This window comes from Lithobates pipiens, unplaced genomic scaffold (genome assembly GCF_037356315.1).
Source record: "Lithobates pipiens isolate NorthernLeopardFrog02 unplaced genomic scaffold, aLitPip1_a1.2 Scaffold_27, whole genome shotgun sequence".
Classification (NCBI taxonomy): domain Eukaryota; kingdom Metazoa; phylum Chordata; class Amphibia; order Anura; family Ranidae; genus Lithobates; species Lithobates pipiens.
In genome coordinates this window covers 159671716-159686816 of record NW_027507788.1, presented here as the reverse complement: position 1 = coordinate 159686816, position 15101 = coordinate 159671716, and the positions used below count along the sequence as shown (strand labels likewise).

Below are 15101 nucleotides of genomic sequence, written 5' to 3'. Positions count from 1 at the left end.
ATCTTTCAAAAAATGTTTCCCAGTGCTAAACCTTTCATCCAATTTTTAAATTGCTATATTTGCAAGTTTCAAAAGCCAGTATAAAGGAATAGTAGTGGTAAAAAAAGCACTTGTGGATTTAAATCTATTATTATAATAATAATAATAATAATAGCTCAGGCGTGTTCGCATCTTCCATGTACACGCTAATCGCAGGCAGTGAGACATTGTCCTGATGCGCAGCTGCAGAGACCAGGCAATGTCTCACAGCCTGCGGTTAGCGTGGACGTGGAACATGCGAACATGCCTGAGAATATTATTAATAATAATAATAATAATAATAATTTATTTTTTTAAGGGTGTCCTAAGCCTACATACTTTTGCTAATAAGTGTCCCTCGTTCCCATCTCAAAAAGTTGGGCGGTATTGGTGTGGCCCCTGACAGCACCAAAGATTTACATATAATCACAACATTTTTAATCCTACGGGAAGCTGCCAAAGACCGCAGAAAAAGCTACAGGACGTGGCCAGAGATGCATCACATGAGACTGCTAGAGGTCCCTGCTATTCCTGCCCCTTTACAAATTAATTCTTCCTCGTTTTGTGCTCCCTACAACCCTTTTGAAAATGATTTGTGCCACATTTTGATGCAGTGCCTTGAAAAAGTATTCATACCCCTTGAAATTTTTCCACATTTTGTCATGTTGCAACCAAAAACGTAAATGTATTTTATCTGATAGACCAACACAAAGTGGCACTTAATTGTGAAGTGGAAGGCAAATGATAAATGGGTTTTACATTTTTTTTTTTTTTTTTACAAATATCTTAAGTGTGGCGTGCATTTATATTCAGCCCCCTTAAGACCCCTTTCACACTGAGGCCCTTTTCAGGCATTTTGGCACTAAAAATAGCACCTTAAGACCCGATTCACACCTGAGCGTTTTGTAACTTGAAGCCTGAAGCTACAAAACGCTAGAGGGGAAAAAATCTATTATTCTCAATGGAGATGGTTCACATCTCCACTCCATGTCGCCTGAAGCTCAAACAAGTTCCAGACCTTTTTTGTTGCTCAAATTGAGCAGATTTGGGCGTTTTTCTTCTTTTAACATTGGTGACCTTTTGCCCTGCACCAAATCGCGGTAAAAAACTCTGCGAATCGTGGTAAATTTGCGTGATTTTCTGCTTGAAAACTCTACGCTCAGGTGTGAATGCAGCCTTAAAGTGCCTCACATGTCTCCCCAGTGTGAAAGCCCGGGTGCTTTCACACTGGGGCGGGACAGAAAAAAGAGTCCCGCAAGCAGTATCTTTGGGGCTCTGGATATATCGCTTCCGCACCGCCACTGTCCGTTGGAATGAATGGGTAGCTCTTCAGAAGCGCCGCAACGAGGGCGCTTTTAATCCCTTCGGCCGCTAGCGAGGGTTAAAAGTTAATAGTCTGCCTCCTTCAGTGCCTGGGCTCCTGACATCACTTCCCCTCAGCGCAGGAAGAGCACAGCTCCGCCCCCTCCCTCCTGTCAGTCATCTGGGACACGTGACAGGTCCCAGATGACTGCGCGGCCAATCACGGCGTGCATGCGCGGTGGGTGCCCGGCTGTGAAGCCACAGCTGGGTGCCAACAGTTGCAATGCCGGCTTCGCCGAGCGTAGGAGGGGGAACGAGCGGGGCTTTGTTCCCCTGCATCGCTGGACCCTGGGACAGGTAAGTGTCCGCTTATTAAAAGTCAGCAGCTGCAGTATTTGTGTGGGTTGTGTGTTTTTTGTTTTTTGTTCGGGAAACACCTCTTTAATCTCAGGATAACTGCAGCTGTTCTGGAAGAGGTGGCAAGAAGAGAGCTATTGTTGAAAGAACGCCATAAGAAGTCCTGTTTGCAAAAAGGCATGTGGGGAATAAAAAGTGATTTGGTCAGATGAGACCAAAATGGAACTTTTTGACCTAAAAGAAAACCGCTATGTGTGGCAGAAAACTAACGATGCACATCACCCTGAATGTACCATCCCCACTGTGAAACATAGTGGGTGGCAGCATCATGTTGTGGGGATGCTTTTCTTCAGCAGGGACAGGGAAGCTGGTCAGAGTCGATGGATGGAGCAAAATACAGGACAATCTTAGAAGAAAACCTGTTAGAATCTGCAAAAAACTTGAGACTGGGACGGAGGTTCACCTTCCAGCAGGACAACAACCCTAAACATACAGCCAGAGCTACAATGGAATGGTTTAGATCAAAGCGTATTCATGTGTTAGTATGGCCCCGGCAAAGCCCAGACCTAAATCCAATTGAGAATCTGTGGCAAGACTTGAAAATTACTGTTCAGACGCTCTCCATCCAATCTGACAGAGCTTGAGCTATTTTGCAAAGAAGAATGAGCAAAAATGTCACTCTGTAGATGTGCAAAGCTGATAGACATCCCCAAAAAGACTTGTAGCTGTAATTGCAGCAAAAGGTGGTTCTACAAAGTATTGACTTAAGGGGGCTGAATACAAATGCACACCACACTTTTCACATATTTATTTGTTAAAAAAAACATTATAATTTTTCTTCCACTTCACAATTATGTGCCACTTTGTGTTGGTCTATCACATAACATCCCAATAGAATTTACATTTCTGGTTGCAACATGACAAAATGTGTCTGAGGGTATGAATACTTTTTCAATGCACTGTATTTCTTTTCATAAGATCCATTGTATAAGGTTGGGGAAGAAAACAAAGATTAGCACAGAAAAAGGAACTGGAATCCAATCTATTGGTGAATTTTGACAGGTGAAAATCGGGGGTTCTTGCTGGTGAGCATTTGCACAGTGGGGGGAGGTTTACTAAAACTGGAGTGAGTAAAATTTGGTGCAGCTCTGCATAGAAATCGATCAGCTTCCAGATTTTAGGCCGGGTTCACACTGGTAAGGCAAACGCTCCGACATTGGAAGCTCATGACGAGTCATAATCAATGTTTCCCTGTGGGAGCCGTCTTAACTGGTCCGACTTTGAATATGCTCCTTGCCGTACTTTGGTCCACCTTTGAGCCTATTTTAGCCCATTGAATATCACTGAAGTCGGATCGCTGTCTTGACTGATCTGACTTTGGCATGCAACTTGTGCTCTGGTCTTGAAGGGGAGCTATACGCCAAATACATTTTTTTTTTTTTTTTTTTTTTTTAAAAGCATGGGTTCCCCCCTTCAAGACCATACCAGGCCCTTCGGTCTGGTATGGATTTTAAGGGGAACCCCCCATGCCGAAAAACGGTGTGGGGGGTCTCCCCACAATCTGTTAGACCCTTATCTGAGCACACAGCTTGGTAAGTCGGGAAGGGGGGGGGGAAGACGCTCTCTCCCGCTCTAATGCCGGGTGTGCCACTACTTATGTTGGCATGGGGTGGAGTCCCGGAGGCCTGCCCCTTATGTCATCATGCCCTGGGTGATGTCATAAGGGGTGGGGCCTCCGGATTACGTCACTAGGTGACCCCCGCCACATGACAATATAAGTAATGGCACACCGCGCATCCGGCATTAGAGTGGGAGAGAGAGCGTTGAGTCAACATCGGGAGAAGATATTGGAGTAGACCCGACAGAGGGAGAAGAACCAAGAGGCAGAAGATGTCAGCAGAGGACACAGAAGAGTCGGAGAGGGGAGAAGAGATCGGAAGAGACGCTGGAGCGGCTTAATAAATTACTTTAAAAGCTTGTGTAATGTGTGTTTTTTTGACACTTTTTAAACAAAATTTTTTTACTAGGTAGGGGTACAATGTACCCCATACTCATTCACTTGGGCTGCTTTCACACTGGGAGGACACCAAAAAAAGTCCTGCAAGCCCCATCTTTGAGGCGATGTAGGAGTGGTATGTACAGCGCCCCCTGCCCATTGAAATCAGTGGGCAGCGCCGGCAAAGCGCTGTTGCAGTGGTACTTTGCAGGTGCGTTTTGGTTTTGTTTTGTTTTTTTGTTTGCCACCACAACCACCTGTATAATAACATCTATGCCTTGTGATGCGCTGTGAGATCGGATTTGTTATGAGTTGAAGGCCCATTAAAATGAATGGGATGAACCCCATAAAGCTTGCTATCAGCATAAAAGAAAAACGCACATGCAATGGTGTAACTCCAGCCAAGCCTTCAACTAGAGACTTGGATTAAACATTGTGCAGCTTTTAACATTTTACAGTCTCAAAACAAAGTTGTTTGGCTTGTGGACAGAAGGTTGGTGTCACATGATCTTGCCTGTAATGAGTGTGGATAGTCAAAGTTCAGCAATTCACACGGCCTATTTGTAATGTGTAAAGGGTTGTATACGGCAATTGCGCTGTGCAGATCATCAGACAACCTCAGGAGTCTGTGTGACTCAATCATGTGGATAGTGGTGGAAACCTGGTCAAAGCTTCCTTCCCTTTTTATACATGAGATCTGCAACCATGCGCAAGGTTTTCCAGCAGGTTGGGACATGGTGGGGTTGATTTACTAAAATTAGAGTGCAAAATCTGGTGCAGCTGTGCACGGTAGCCAATCGGCTTCCAACGTCCGCTTGCTCAATTTCGCTTTAAAGCGGGGTTCCACCCTAAAGTGAAACTTCCGCTGATCGGAACCCTCCCCTCCTCCGGTGTCACAATTGGCATCTTACAGGGGGGAGGGGGGTGGAGATACCTGTCAAAGACAGGTATTTACACCCACTTCCGGGCATAGACTCCCGTGGGAGTCTGTCATTTCCTGTCCTGCCGCGCTGTCTGCTGGGAAACACGGGTCCCAGTGACAGCGCAGAGAATTCCTATTGCGCTGCACGACTCGCGCATGCGCAGTAGGGAACCGGGAAGTGAAGCCGATTCGCTTCACTTCCTGATTCCCTCACCTAGAATGGTGACGGCAGCAGCCGAGAGCCAAGCGATCGATCGATCGGCCTCGGCTGCCGGCATCCCTGGAACCCGGGACAGGTGAGTGTCCATTTATTAAAAGTCAGCAGCTGTAGTATTTATAGCTGCTGGCTTTTAATATTTTTTTTTTTTTTTTTTTTTTTTTTTTTGGTGGAATCCCTCTTTAACCAAAAAAAAAAAAAAAAAAAAGCTGATTGGTTTCTATGCACAGCTGCACCAGATTTTGCACTTTCCAATTTTAGTAACTCAACCCTGGTGTGTGTGTGATGACAATCGATGACTAGGAGTGCCAGAAGGTCCAACCGCTAACATCCACCATAACCTGTGGACTACTTGAAGGTTGCAGGTCCAGCCAAGGTGACCATCCCTTAGGCTGGCCCTACATAGTCTGATCAGAGCAGATGGCAACCGATGGCCTTCCTAAAGCTGTAGAAGCCCTGACATTTCTGCTGCTTATTGGACCAAATATGTGTTGCAAATAAAGTAAGGGGTTAATGTGTTGGGGTGTTTGTGTGTTTGTTTTTTTTTTTTTTTTTTGCATGTTGCTTCCATTGTGCAGGATGTCACTAGATGGGGAAAATAACCGGTTAATCAGGTTTACAGAGCCTGTTGTGTCTCTGTAACTGTATTGCTAGCAGTTGTCACCCACCCTTTCCTACCCTTTCCCTGACTTACTGCAAGTTGAGTACCGCCCTCTGCTGTGACTGCATGTCCCAATCCATTTAAAATACTATTTCTGTTAAAATGGCTGAAGTGACTTTACAAGTCTGTCTGAAATCCATTTGTGACAATTATCCATAATGTACAGCAACTGTATCATTTTTTCAGAAAAACTCTGTCCTGGAAAAGAAAATTAGATGCAGGTATTTTCATGGGGAGTACTGTGATCTGTGTAAGAAGGGGTACATACCTGGATGCTGTGGAATTAAACCCGCCTGTGTATCACTTCTATCTCCTGGGGATTCTTTTGGTGAGAGACACTGTATTACCAAAAGTATTGGGACACCGGCCTTTACACGCACATGAATTTTAATGGTATCCCAGTCTTGGTCCATAGGGTTCAATATTGAGTTGGTCCACCCTTTGCAGCTATAACAGCTTCAAGGTTTAGGAGTGTGTCTATGGGAATGTTTGACCATTCTTCCAGAAGCGCATTTGTGAGGTTAAGCACTGATGTTGGACAAGAAGGCCTGGCTCCCAGTCTCTCCGCTCTAACTTATCCCAAAAGTGTTCTATCAGGTTGCGATCAGGACTCTGTACAGGCCGGTCAAGTTCCTGCACCCCAAACGCGCTCATCCACGTCTTTATGGACCTTGCTTTGTGCACTGGTGAGCAGTCATGTTGGAACAAGAAGGGGCCACCCCCAAACTGTTCCCACAAAGTTGGGAGCATGAAATTGTCCAAAATGCCTTGGTATGCCGACGCCTTAAGAGTTCCATTCACTGGAACTAAGGCGCCAAGCACAAGCCTTGAAAAGACCCCACACCATAATTCCCCCCCCCCCCACCACCAAATGACGTGGCTGAGTGAATTTGGGGTGGAGGAACTTGACTGGCCTGTACAGTCCTGACCTCAACCTGATGGCACACCTTTGGAATGAATTAGAGTGGAGACTGCAAGCCAGGCCTTCTCATCCAACATCAGTGCCTGACCTCCCAAATGCACTTCTGGAAGAATGGGCAAACCTTCCCATAGACACACTCCTAAACCTTGTGGACAGCCTTCCCAGAAGAGTTGAAGCTGTTATAGCTGCAAAGGGAGGGCCAACTCAATATTGAACCCTACAGACTAAGACTGGAATACCATTAAAATTCATGTGCGTGTAAAGGCAGGTGTCCCAATACTTTTGGTAATGTATCTGCTTTGCGTTTGCGAGTCTGCACACCTCCTACCACCATTGGGAGGCGGCTCCCTCCATCCTTGTTAGACATCTATATATTATGTACACTACAGCAGAAATGGGAACGTTCTAATATGGGTGGAAACAGAATGTGAACTATCAAATAAGGGGAGGAAAGGAGAAGGAAAAACCCTTTTGTTGGGGTGAGTTATCAATTGGCGAGATGCTACCCACATACTTGGTGAATCCTGAGGATGTACATGACTTGCAGGCTGGCTGAACCCACATTTATTTTAGATGTGGAAGTTTGCATTAGACTTTTGTTTTGGTTTTCTATATTCCAGATTGCAAATTTCGATTTGCATCGTACTATGGCGATCACATGGTTCTGCAGCAGCAGCCGGCACGTGCGATGGTCTGGGGGTACGGTGAGCCTGGTGCCATGATGACAGTATCACTTGAACCTGGATTGGGACCTGGATTGGAACCTGAATTGGAAACCATCTCAAAGACAGCTGTGACCATCAATGGTAAGTGGAATGGAATCTGTAGTGCTTGTTCCAGAACTGTGTAGTTCTGTGTATTGTTCCCAGGTGGTCCTCTGCTTTATGCAATTGGTCAAAAAAGCAGAACTTTACCCTCCCTAGCAAATATATATATATATATATATATATATATATATATATATATATATATATATATATATATATATATATATATATATATATATATATATAAAATTATATTATTTCTCTAACATAATTTCGTTATTTATGACCTATGTCTGCAGTCTTGGTCCCAGGGCACTGTGGTTATAGTAGCGGGAGCTGATCAGCAGGTCCCAGAGACCCGATGTCTGTCGACAACCGATGATCGTCGGGTACGCAGGTAGAACGGCGATCACCATTCCTTCAGTAAGGAAGGCATGGATTCTGTGTTGGGGACACGAATATATGCTTTCCTCTACTAAAAGCACCCCCCTACAGTAAAACAGCAGCTAGGCACACAGTTAATGCTTTGATCGCCCCTGATTTTAACCCCTTCCAGCCAGTGTCATTAGGACAGTGACAGTGCATAATTTTAGCACTAATCGCTGTTAGTGTCAAATGTGTCAAGTCACTGATCTCTGCCATTACTAGTAAAAATAAATAAAATATCCCGTAGTTTGTAGACACTAACTTTTGTGCAAATCCATCAATATACACTTAATGGGATCTTTGATTTTTTTTTTTTTCACAAAAAAAAAAAATAATGTAGAAAAATACATATTGGACTAAAGTAGATGAAGAAATGTGTGTGGGGTTTTTTTTTTTTTTAAATTATTTTTTATTTATTTTTTTGGGATGTTTTATCGCAGAAAGTAAAATATGTGGGCTCAAAATTCTCCCCTTCTGTGGCAAACTTCTATATGGGTTGGTGGGAGGCGATTTTTCTCTTCTCCAAAGACAACCCATATAGAGAATTAATTGATTGGTATTGCCACTTTATACATGATCTGATCTTTATATGGAAAGGGCCGGCCCATGCATGGATTCATTTTTGGCTCATCTCAATGGCAATTATTTGAATTTGGAGTTCACTCACACTGCAGTCTGCATGGTCAGGTGACTTTGATAAGGCGCGTGTGTGTGAAACATGTAAGCCAGGGTGCCCAACCTTTTAAAGAGCGAGGGCCATTTAAGCAACTTGGTAACCAGTCGTGGGCCACAATGAGTGGAGTGCGCTGATGACAGGTCCATGTCCACCCTGCATATGCAGAGCGGATACGGACATGGCTTTCTCTACTCTATGGGCCCTCCGATCTGATCTGCCATGATGGAATGGGATGGATCCCCCTTCTGTTTTTTTTTTAGTGGACCGAATTGGAGGTAGGTGGGTGTATGCAGCCACAAGTCTGTTTACATCTGTGGCTCAATAGAGGTGAACGGAGGGTTGGGTTGGACCGATCATGCCAAAGGGTCCTAATGCTGCTTTCATACTGACGTGCTGTGATTTACCTGCACTGCTGGTGCAGTGCAGTATACCTGTGGCTTTCCTGCAGGTTAGCTGCATTTAAACTTCTATTATATGCTGCAGGTGTGGTGCACTTTCTGAAAGCTCCCCACACCTGCAGGTAATAACAGAAGTCTATGGCTCAGTGCAGGTAACCCGCAGGTGTTCTGTGCTGAACCTGTGGATCAGTTTGAAAGCAGCCCAGTGACCACTGCAGAAGAGATATGCCCATATATACACTGTGATTTTAGTACGGTAATAAACTTACCTTTACTAACAGTCTTTCATTCAGGCATCACCGGCTCTTGCTGTCCCAGGCAGAGTGCATTTGGTATCACTTCACCTATGACAGGAGGTGGCGCTTTACAGGGAGCATCGGTTTATGCAGCTCTGTAGCCACTTGCTTTCTCTACCGCCAGCTTCATTAACAACACTGATGCTCTGGGATGGCGGGTCGGCAACCCATAATCTGGGCTTGCCAACCTGCCATCCCAGACCAGGAGGTCGCAGGCCACATCAAAGGGCTCCCCGGGACACTGGTTGGGCACCCCTGATGTAAGCGGTGGTTGCCACGGCAACAAACAAGCTTACGATCTGCCCACATCTGTGTTCTCCTCGTTTCCAACTCCAACCCCCTGTTCCCGGCAAGTATGTTTGCATTACTGAAGGCACCACGGAGGATGCCAATCTCAGCTAGCCTGATTAGCCCGCTGGAGAGGAACATCCAGAATCTCGAACTACAACACACCTCCCGCAGCACAGCGGGATGGACATCTGTGTAAGAGCTATTGGTCATAATATTGAGATCCGGGAATTCCTACTGTGCTAAGTTTATTGTATACTGGGAGATTGGATTATCCATTCCTGGATTGGACCTTTCAGAGGTAACCTTTTGTCATCTGGAACATGGTGGATATATAGAACACTTTGGACAAGGTGTCTGCTATGTACAAATTTTTTGTTTTTTCCTCAGAACAGTAAAGGGGTTCTCAGGGCTGATTATGTAGGTTTAACTTTGGCTTCAGTTTGGCTGGGCTGTGTTGGAGTTCTGCCTGGTCACGTGTACAGTTAGGTGCACATGACAGGACCAGAACCAGGCCTAGTTGGACGCTTTAGGTATCAGCATTTCCCTGAGCCAATCAGTGGGTGTATCTGGCCCCGCTGAGGAGTCTGGGAAAGGGTGCTTAAGATGTTGAAGTCACGTGTTCAGGATTAGTTCGTGAGGCGATAACTGCCTGTACCTGGACCGGAGTAGCCCCGTGAGGGGTCCAGATAGCATGTGCCGCCCCGCAACACGGTTGGTTTGACTAACCCCACATGGTCTGGGGTAAGGATCCATCTGTTCCCGAGTCTCGGAACCAGCTGGTCCGAGACGCAGTAACTGAGGGAGGATTCAAGGTGTCTGGGTGTGCTCTCAACTTGGAGGGCACCGCAGCACGTTTAAGCGATCGGGGGAGGACTCTTCGGAGGAGGGCCAACAAGCTGGCATCCTAAGAAGTGCCTGGTTGCTGGGTTGTCAAGGACCCTAACGAATCCATGCTTTTCCAGTACTGCCAAGGAGACAGAATGTTCCAGGTACTGAGGAAAGGTTCCTGTTCATTTTCGGTCGCAAGCTTTATTCAAGGCCAAAGACTTTGTAAGTTCCGGATCAAAGTGCTGACTGCCATAATCTCTGGCTAGAGATTTGTTCAGCCTTGAAGCGCCCAGCTGCGAGTGGCTACTCTCTGGGTTTTATTAGAGACTAGCAGTTCAAGGTGCCTTCTTCACCCTTGCCCTGTGTTTGTTGGATGTTACCCCTGCAAATAAAAACCTTGCTAAAGGATTTTTTTTTTTTTTTTTATGGTGTCAGCGTCCAAAGTTGTTGGGTACTAACCCTAGACATGGAAGAACAAGCCAAGCGGAGGTAACCGGTAAGCCCAAAAGTCAAGCCAGCAGGCCCCACCCACAGCAGCCTGCCTGTAGAACACTACAGGAGGGGTGGAGACCAGACCAGTCATCTGCACAAGGGAAGAACAGCAGTGACTTTACTACAGGAAGCTCCTGCACAGAGGCAATATTTCACACTGGATTACTACACAGAAATGTGTTTCTGGAAGAAATGCACAAACCACACCAAGATTCAAGGAAGATTATACATGACTCCAGGGCCAGATCTAGCTTTTCTGATTGGGGGTGCAGTAAAGTCAATGTCAATGGTGTGACAGGCTGGGAACTGGTATTCCCTGTTCACTTCTGTAACCTGACAGCTAGTACAGAGGTGGTGCAGGAGTGAACAGGAAACGCTAGTTCCGCATCAGCTGAAGGGCCACATTGGACTGCCGCATAGATCAGCATTAAATATATTGGACCACAGTGTTCACAAGGTTTGGTGGTTTATTTATTTTTTTTGTTTGTTTTTTTTATTTTTTGAATATCATTGTGATTTTCATTATTACAACACTGGTTTGTTTTTCAGGTTTGTGATTGAAGAGGAATCCCTGCATAATAAAATATTTCTCTACGCCTGTCTTCCTTCCAGATGAAGGGGTGTGGAAGTTGTTGCTACCCCCCATGGGTTACGGAGGCCCCTACCACTTAATGGCCCAACAACATACAATCAACACGACCACCATCTACCTGAAGGACATCCTATTCGGTGAGGTCTGGCTGTGCGGTGGACAGAGCAATATGGAGATGACCGTGTCGCAGGTATGTTACTCAGTGGAATGATTTGGTCTTTGCCTTCCCCTCATCTAAAGCTCACCATACTTTGTACAATCAGATTGTATAATCTTCTTAAGCTGTACAATTAGCTATGTAGTATAAGGTCCTGCCTGATTACAAGAAGGAATGGATTGTTAACCCCTTAGCGCCAGCTGTACGCAAATAGGCAGCCCCTCAGTGCCTGGTCCTTGGTACCTGAGGGGGCAATTCACACAAAATGTGGCCCAATACATTTGTGCTGAGAGCATGCACACCTAGCACAGTTACTGTCCCCTAACCGAAAGACCCTGCGAACTGGAATTTTTGGACCACTTCACCACCAATCACGGCAGTCACGTGATCTTAAGCCACCTCCCGGCATTACAGACCTCTTAAAGGGCTGGGAGGTGCTGACGCTCAGAGGTGAAGGTATGTCCTAATCTTATGTTGCTTTGGTAAATTTAAAGGAGGTTGTAGTGTGTGTGTGTGTGTGTGTGCGTGTGTGTGTGTGGCCACCCTTATGCCTGGTTCACGTTATTGCGGATCGCGGTCATTTGGGCTGCTGTGCTTGCGTTTCATGCAGGGAAAAAAGTTATTGCACCATTTTGAAAACGCAGCGGAAGGAAAATCGCATGGAGCAAAAGCATAATTTCCCTGTGGTTCCTGCACTCACAAATGCACTATTTATTTATTTAATTAATTTTTTTTGATGTGAGGGTGACCTTAAGAATTGAGAACAGCTGCTCGTTTTGCCTGCGGGAACAGGTGCGGTACCCGCAGCCACCCCTTAGGCCTTGTGCACACTGGACCCTTTATACATTTTTTTTTTTTCTGCAGCCAGTAAACTCCCCAGCATGTTATCCTACGTGCCCATGTACACACAGGCTGTCATCTGTGTTTTATGGCTGGAAAAAGCCCCAGAACTAGTGGGAGGAGTTTTTCAGCTGTAAAAATGCTCTAATTCTGATAAAAGCTTAAACAATGAAAAAATGCAGCTATTTGGCATTTATCGGCATTTTTGGGCCATAAGCTTTTGTGGGAGTATAGTTTTACTAAAAAAAGCAACAGCTAAAACACACTGCAAAACTCATTCTACAGCTAACGCTACTGATGGTTTTTATAACGTCTGGTGAGGCGCTGGCCAATATCGGACTTGCACACTGCAATCGTTAGAGCAAGAGCAATAATTCTAGCACTAGATCTCCTCTGTAACCTGTAAAAGTTTTACAGCACCGCCTATAAAGTTTTAAGTACTTAAGTTTGGGCCCCATTCCACAAGTGTGAGAAATGTTAACCACTTGCCGACTGCCTCGCGCCAATATACGCCGGCAGAAGGGCTCGTACAAGCTCCGTGAGGCGGATTCAGTGGACTTGATCGTCTCACGGGGAGGAAGAACGGGGGAGATGCTAATGTAAACAAGCATCTCCCCATTCTGCCTAGTGACAGTGTCACTGATCTCTGCTCCCTGTCATCGAAAGCAGAGACGTGTCGCATGTAGCCACGCCCCAGGACACACTTAACCTCTTCACTGCCAGTGTAATTTACGCAGGAATTGGTGCATTTGTATAGCACTGATTGCTGTATAAATGACAATGGTCCCAAAAATGTCTGTCTGCCATAATGTTGCAGTCATGATAAAAATGCTGATTGCTGCTATTACTAGTGTAAAAAAGAAAAATGTGTAAAAATGCCATAAAACTGTCCTCTATCTTGTAAACGCTATAACTTTTGCCCAAACCAATCAATATACACTTATTGCTATTTTATTTATTATTTTTATTTTATTTTTCTTCCAAAAATATGTAGAATACATATCGGCCTAAACTGAGGGAAAAAAATGTTTGTTTATATATTATTGGGGGATATTTTATTATAGCAAAATGTAAAAAAAAATGTATGTGTATTTTTTTTCAAAATTGTCGCTCTTTTGTTTAGCACAAAAACCACAGGGGTGATCAAATACCACCAAAAGAGGGCTTTCTTTATGGGGGGAAAAAAAGAAGTAAATTTCCCTAATCGTCTTTCAGGACAGCCACTATGAGAGATAGACTCCTCCTCTTCCTCTGGAAACACTGCGCCAGCCCATAAATTCTTACTTCCCCTGCCGGACCTCAGTTATTAGTGTTTCCTCCGGCGGGGAGACACTGTGCAAGGAACCAGGCCGATCAGCTGGGGAGGCTGTGGCCGTTTTGTCGTTAAAAGAACCCGGTTGAAAGAAGCAGGGGCTTCGTTTGGAGAAAGCTGGATTCAAACCGTTCGGAACCAACGTCCGCGTGTCGGACGGGTCGAACGGTTTACTTACCTCACCAGGTACTGCCACCCCTTCCGAGTCGAGCGCGGCTTCAGGTCGTGGGGGACTCCTATCGCGTCTACAGGGACGCAGCTGGCAAGCCGTTCGGAAGATTTCCCTGTACATGGGTACAGTCCGCCCCTTTTTTTCTTTGAACCGAGCGGGCCGAACGACGGGCGACGTCGTATCCGGCGGAAACGAAGGCTTGACCTCGAAATACGATCGACTTCCGGTTCCGGGTCGTGGAGCTGATAGGAGGGCCGGGCACAAGCTGGAGATGAGTTCAGAACGTGCACAGGCAACGTGGAACTCTGTAGTAAGCAGCCACCTGCAGTCATGTCGGAAGCTGAGGCTCAAACGACAGACTCTATCTCCAGCATTCCTAAGGTAAGAGCGCCCTGGGGAGGGGTACTCTCTATCTAGGATCCCCCCCACCCCAATGTATGGTTCTATCATGGGTGGGGGGGCAGCCCCCTGGGTGGCCAGGGGGGAGGAGAGGCTCAGATCCCTTCGTTTTAAAAAAGGGTCTAGTGCACTCCCAGGGTTGTATCCCGAGCTTTTGATTGACTTTGTCTTTTTCTGTTTTTTTCTTTTTTCCTTTTTTTTTTTTTTTAGAAAGCTACGGAAAAAACTAGGTCTACGCATAGCTCTAAAAAGAAGTGTGCCTCCTGTAGGGACATTTTAGGGGAATCTTGGACCAAAGTGTTGTGCAAAGGCTGTATTGACTCCCTCGTTAGGGAAAGGGAATCTGAACAGGAGTCAGGACTAGCAGCTTCAGTCAAGGAGCTCTCGTCCACCTTCTCTCCTTTTTAGGTCCCTTTTTGAAAAATTTCAGCTTCCCACGGGTCCATCTCCCCAGGATACAACCCCACCTCTAGCACAGAGTTCTGCTCCAGTCCAACCTGCTAGTACAGGGGGGACAGAGGTTGCAGGCCCTTCAGGGACAGGTAGGGAACTTCCAGACAGTTCCTCTTCCGATTCCCAGGAGGGTTCCGAGGGGGAGGACCAGGACGGGTCCAGGAAAGCCTCCAGATATAAGTTATCCCTTGATGAGGTAGAGGACCTCTTAAAGGCAATTTATGCAACCCTCGGTATCCAGACGGATAAAAAGCCCCTAACCCTGCATGACCAAATGTATTCAGGTTTAGGGGAGCCAAAAAGGGTGTTTCCAGTACACAAAGTTTTAATGGAAACAGTTAAAAAAGAGTGGCAGGATCCGGAGAGAAAACCCTTTTTATCTAGATCCCTCAAAAGAAGGTTCCCATTTTCAGAGGACCCGGCATGCCTTTGGAATAAAAGTCCCAAATTGAATGCCGCGTTCTCCCAGGTCTCCAGACACACAGATTTGGCGTTTGAAGACATGGGGGCCTTGGCAGATGTCATGGACAAAAGGATTGACTCCCTGCTTAAAAAGACGTGGGACTCGGCTATCGGCAATTTAAAGCCTGAAATGGCAGTTACAGTT

At 45.8% G+C, this 15101-nt stretch overlaps 2 protein-coding genes across 2 annotated transcripts in view; both read left to right on the top strand.

The window, feature by feature from the left end:
* SIAE (sialic acid acetylesterase) overlaps positions 1-15101 on the top strand; it is a 33678-nt gene that overhangs the window by 475 nt on the left and 18102 nt on the right. Inside the window, exons 2-3 of the mRNA XM_077457770.1 lie at positions 7016-7201; positions 11182-11351. Coding sequence (XP_077313896.1) covers positions 7016-7201; positions 11182-11351 — 356 coding nt within the window. The remainder of the gene's footprint in view (positions 1-7015; positions 7202-11181; positions 11352-15101) is intronic.
* LOC143934302 (large ribosomal subunit protein uL15) overlaps positions 8482-15101 on the top strand; it is a 122199-nt gene continuing 115579 nt past the window's right edge. Inside the window, exon 1 of the mRNA XM_077457773.1 lies at positions 8482-8486. Coding sequence (XP_077313899.1) covers positions 8484-8486 — 3 coding nt within the window. The 5' untranslated portion in view covers positions 8482-8483. The remainder of the gene's footprint in view (positions 8487-15101) is intronic.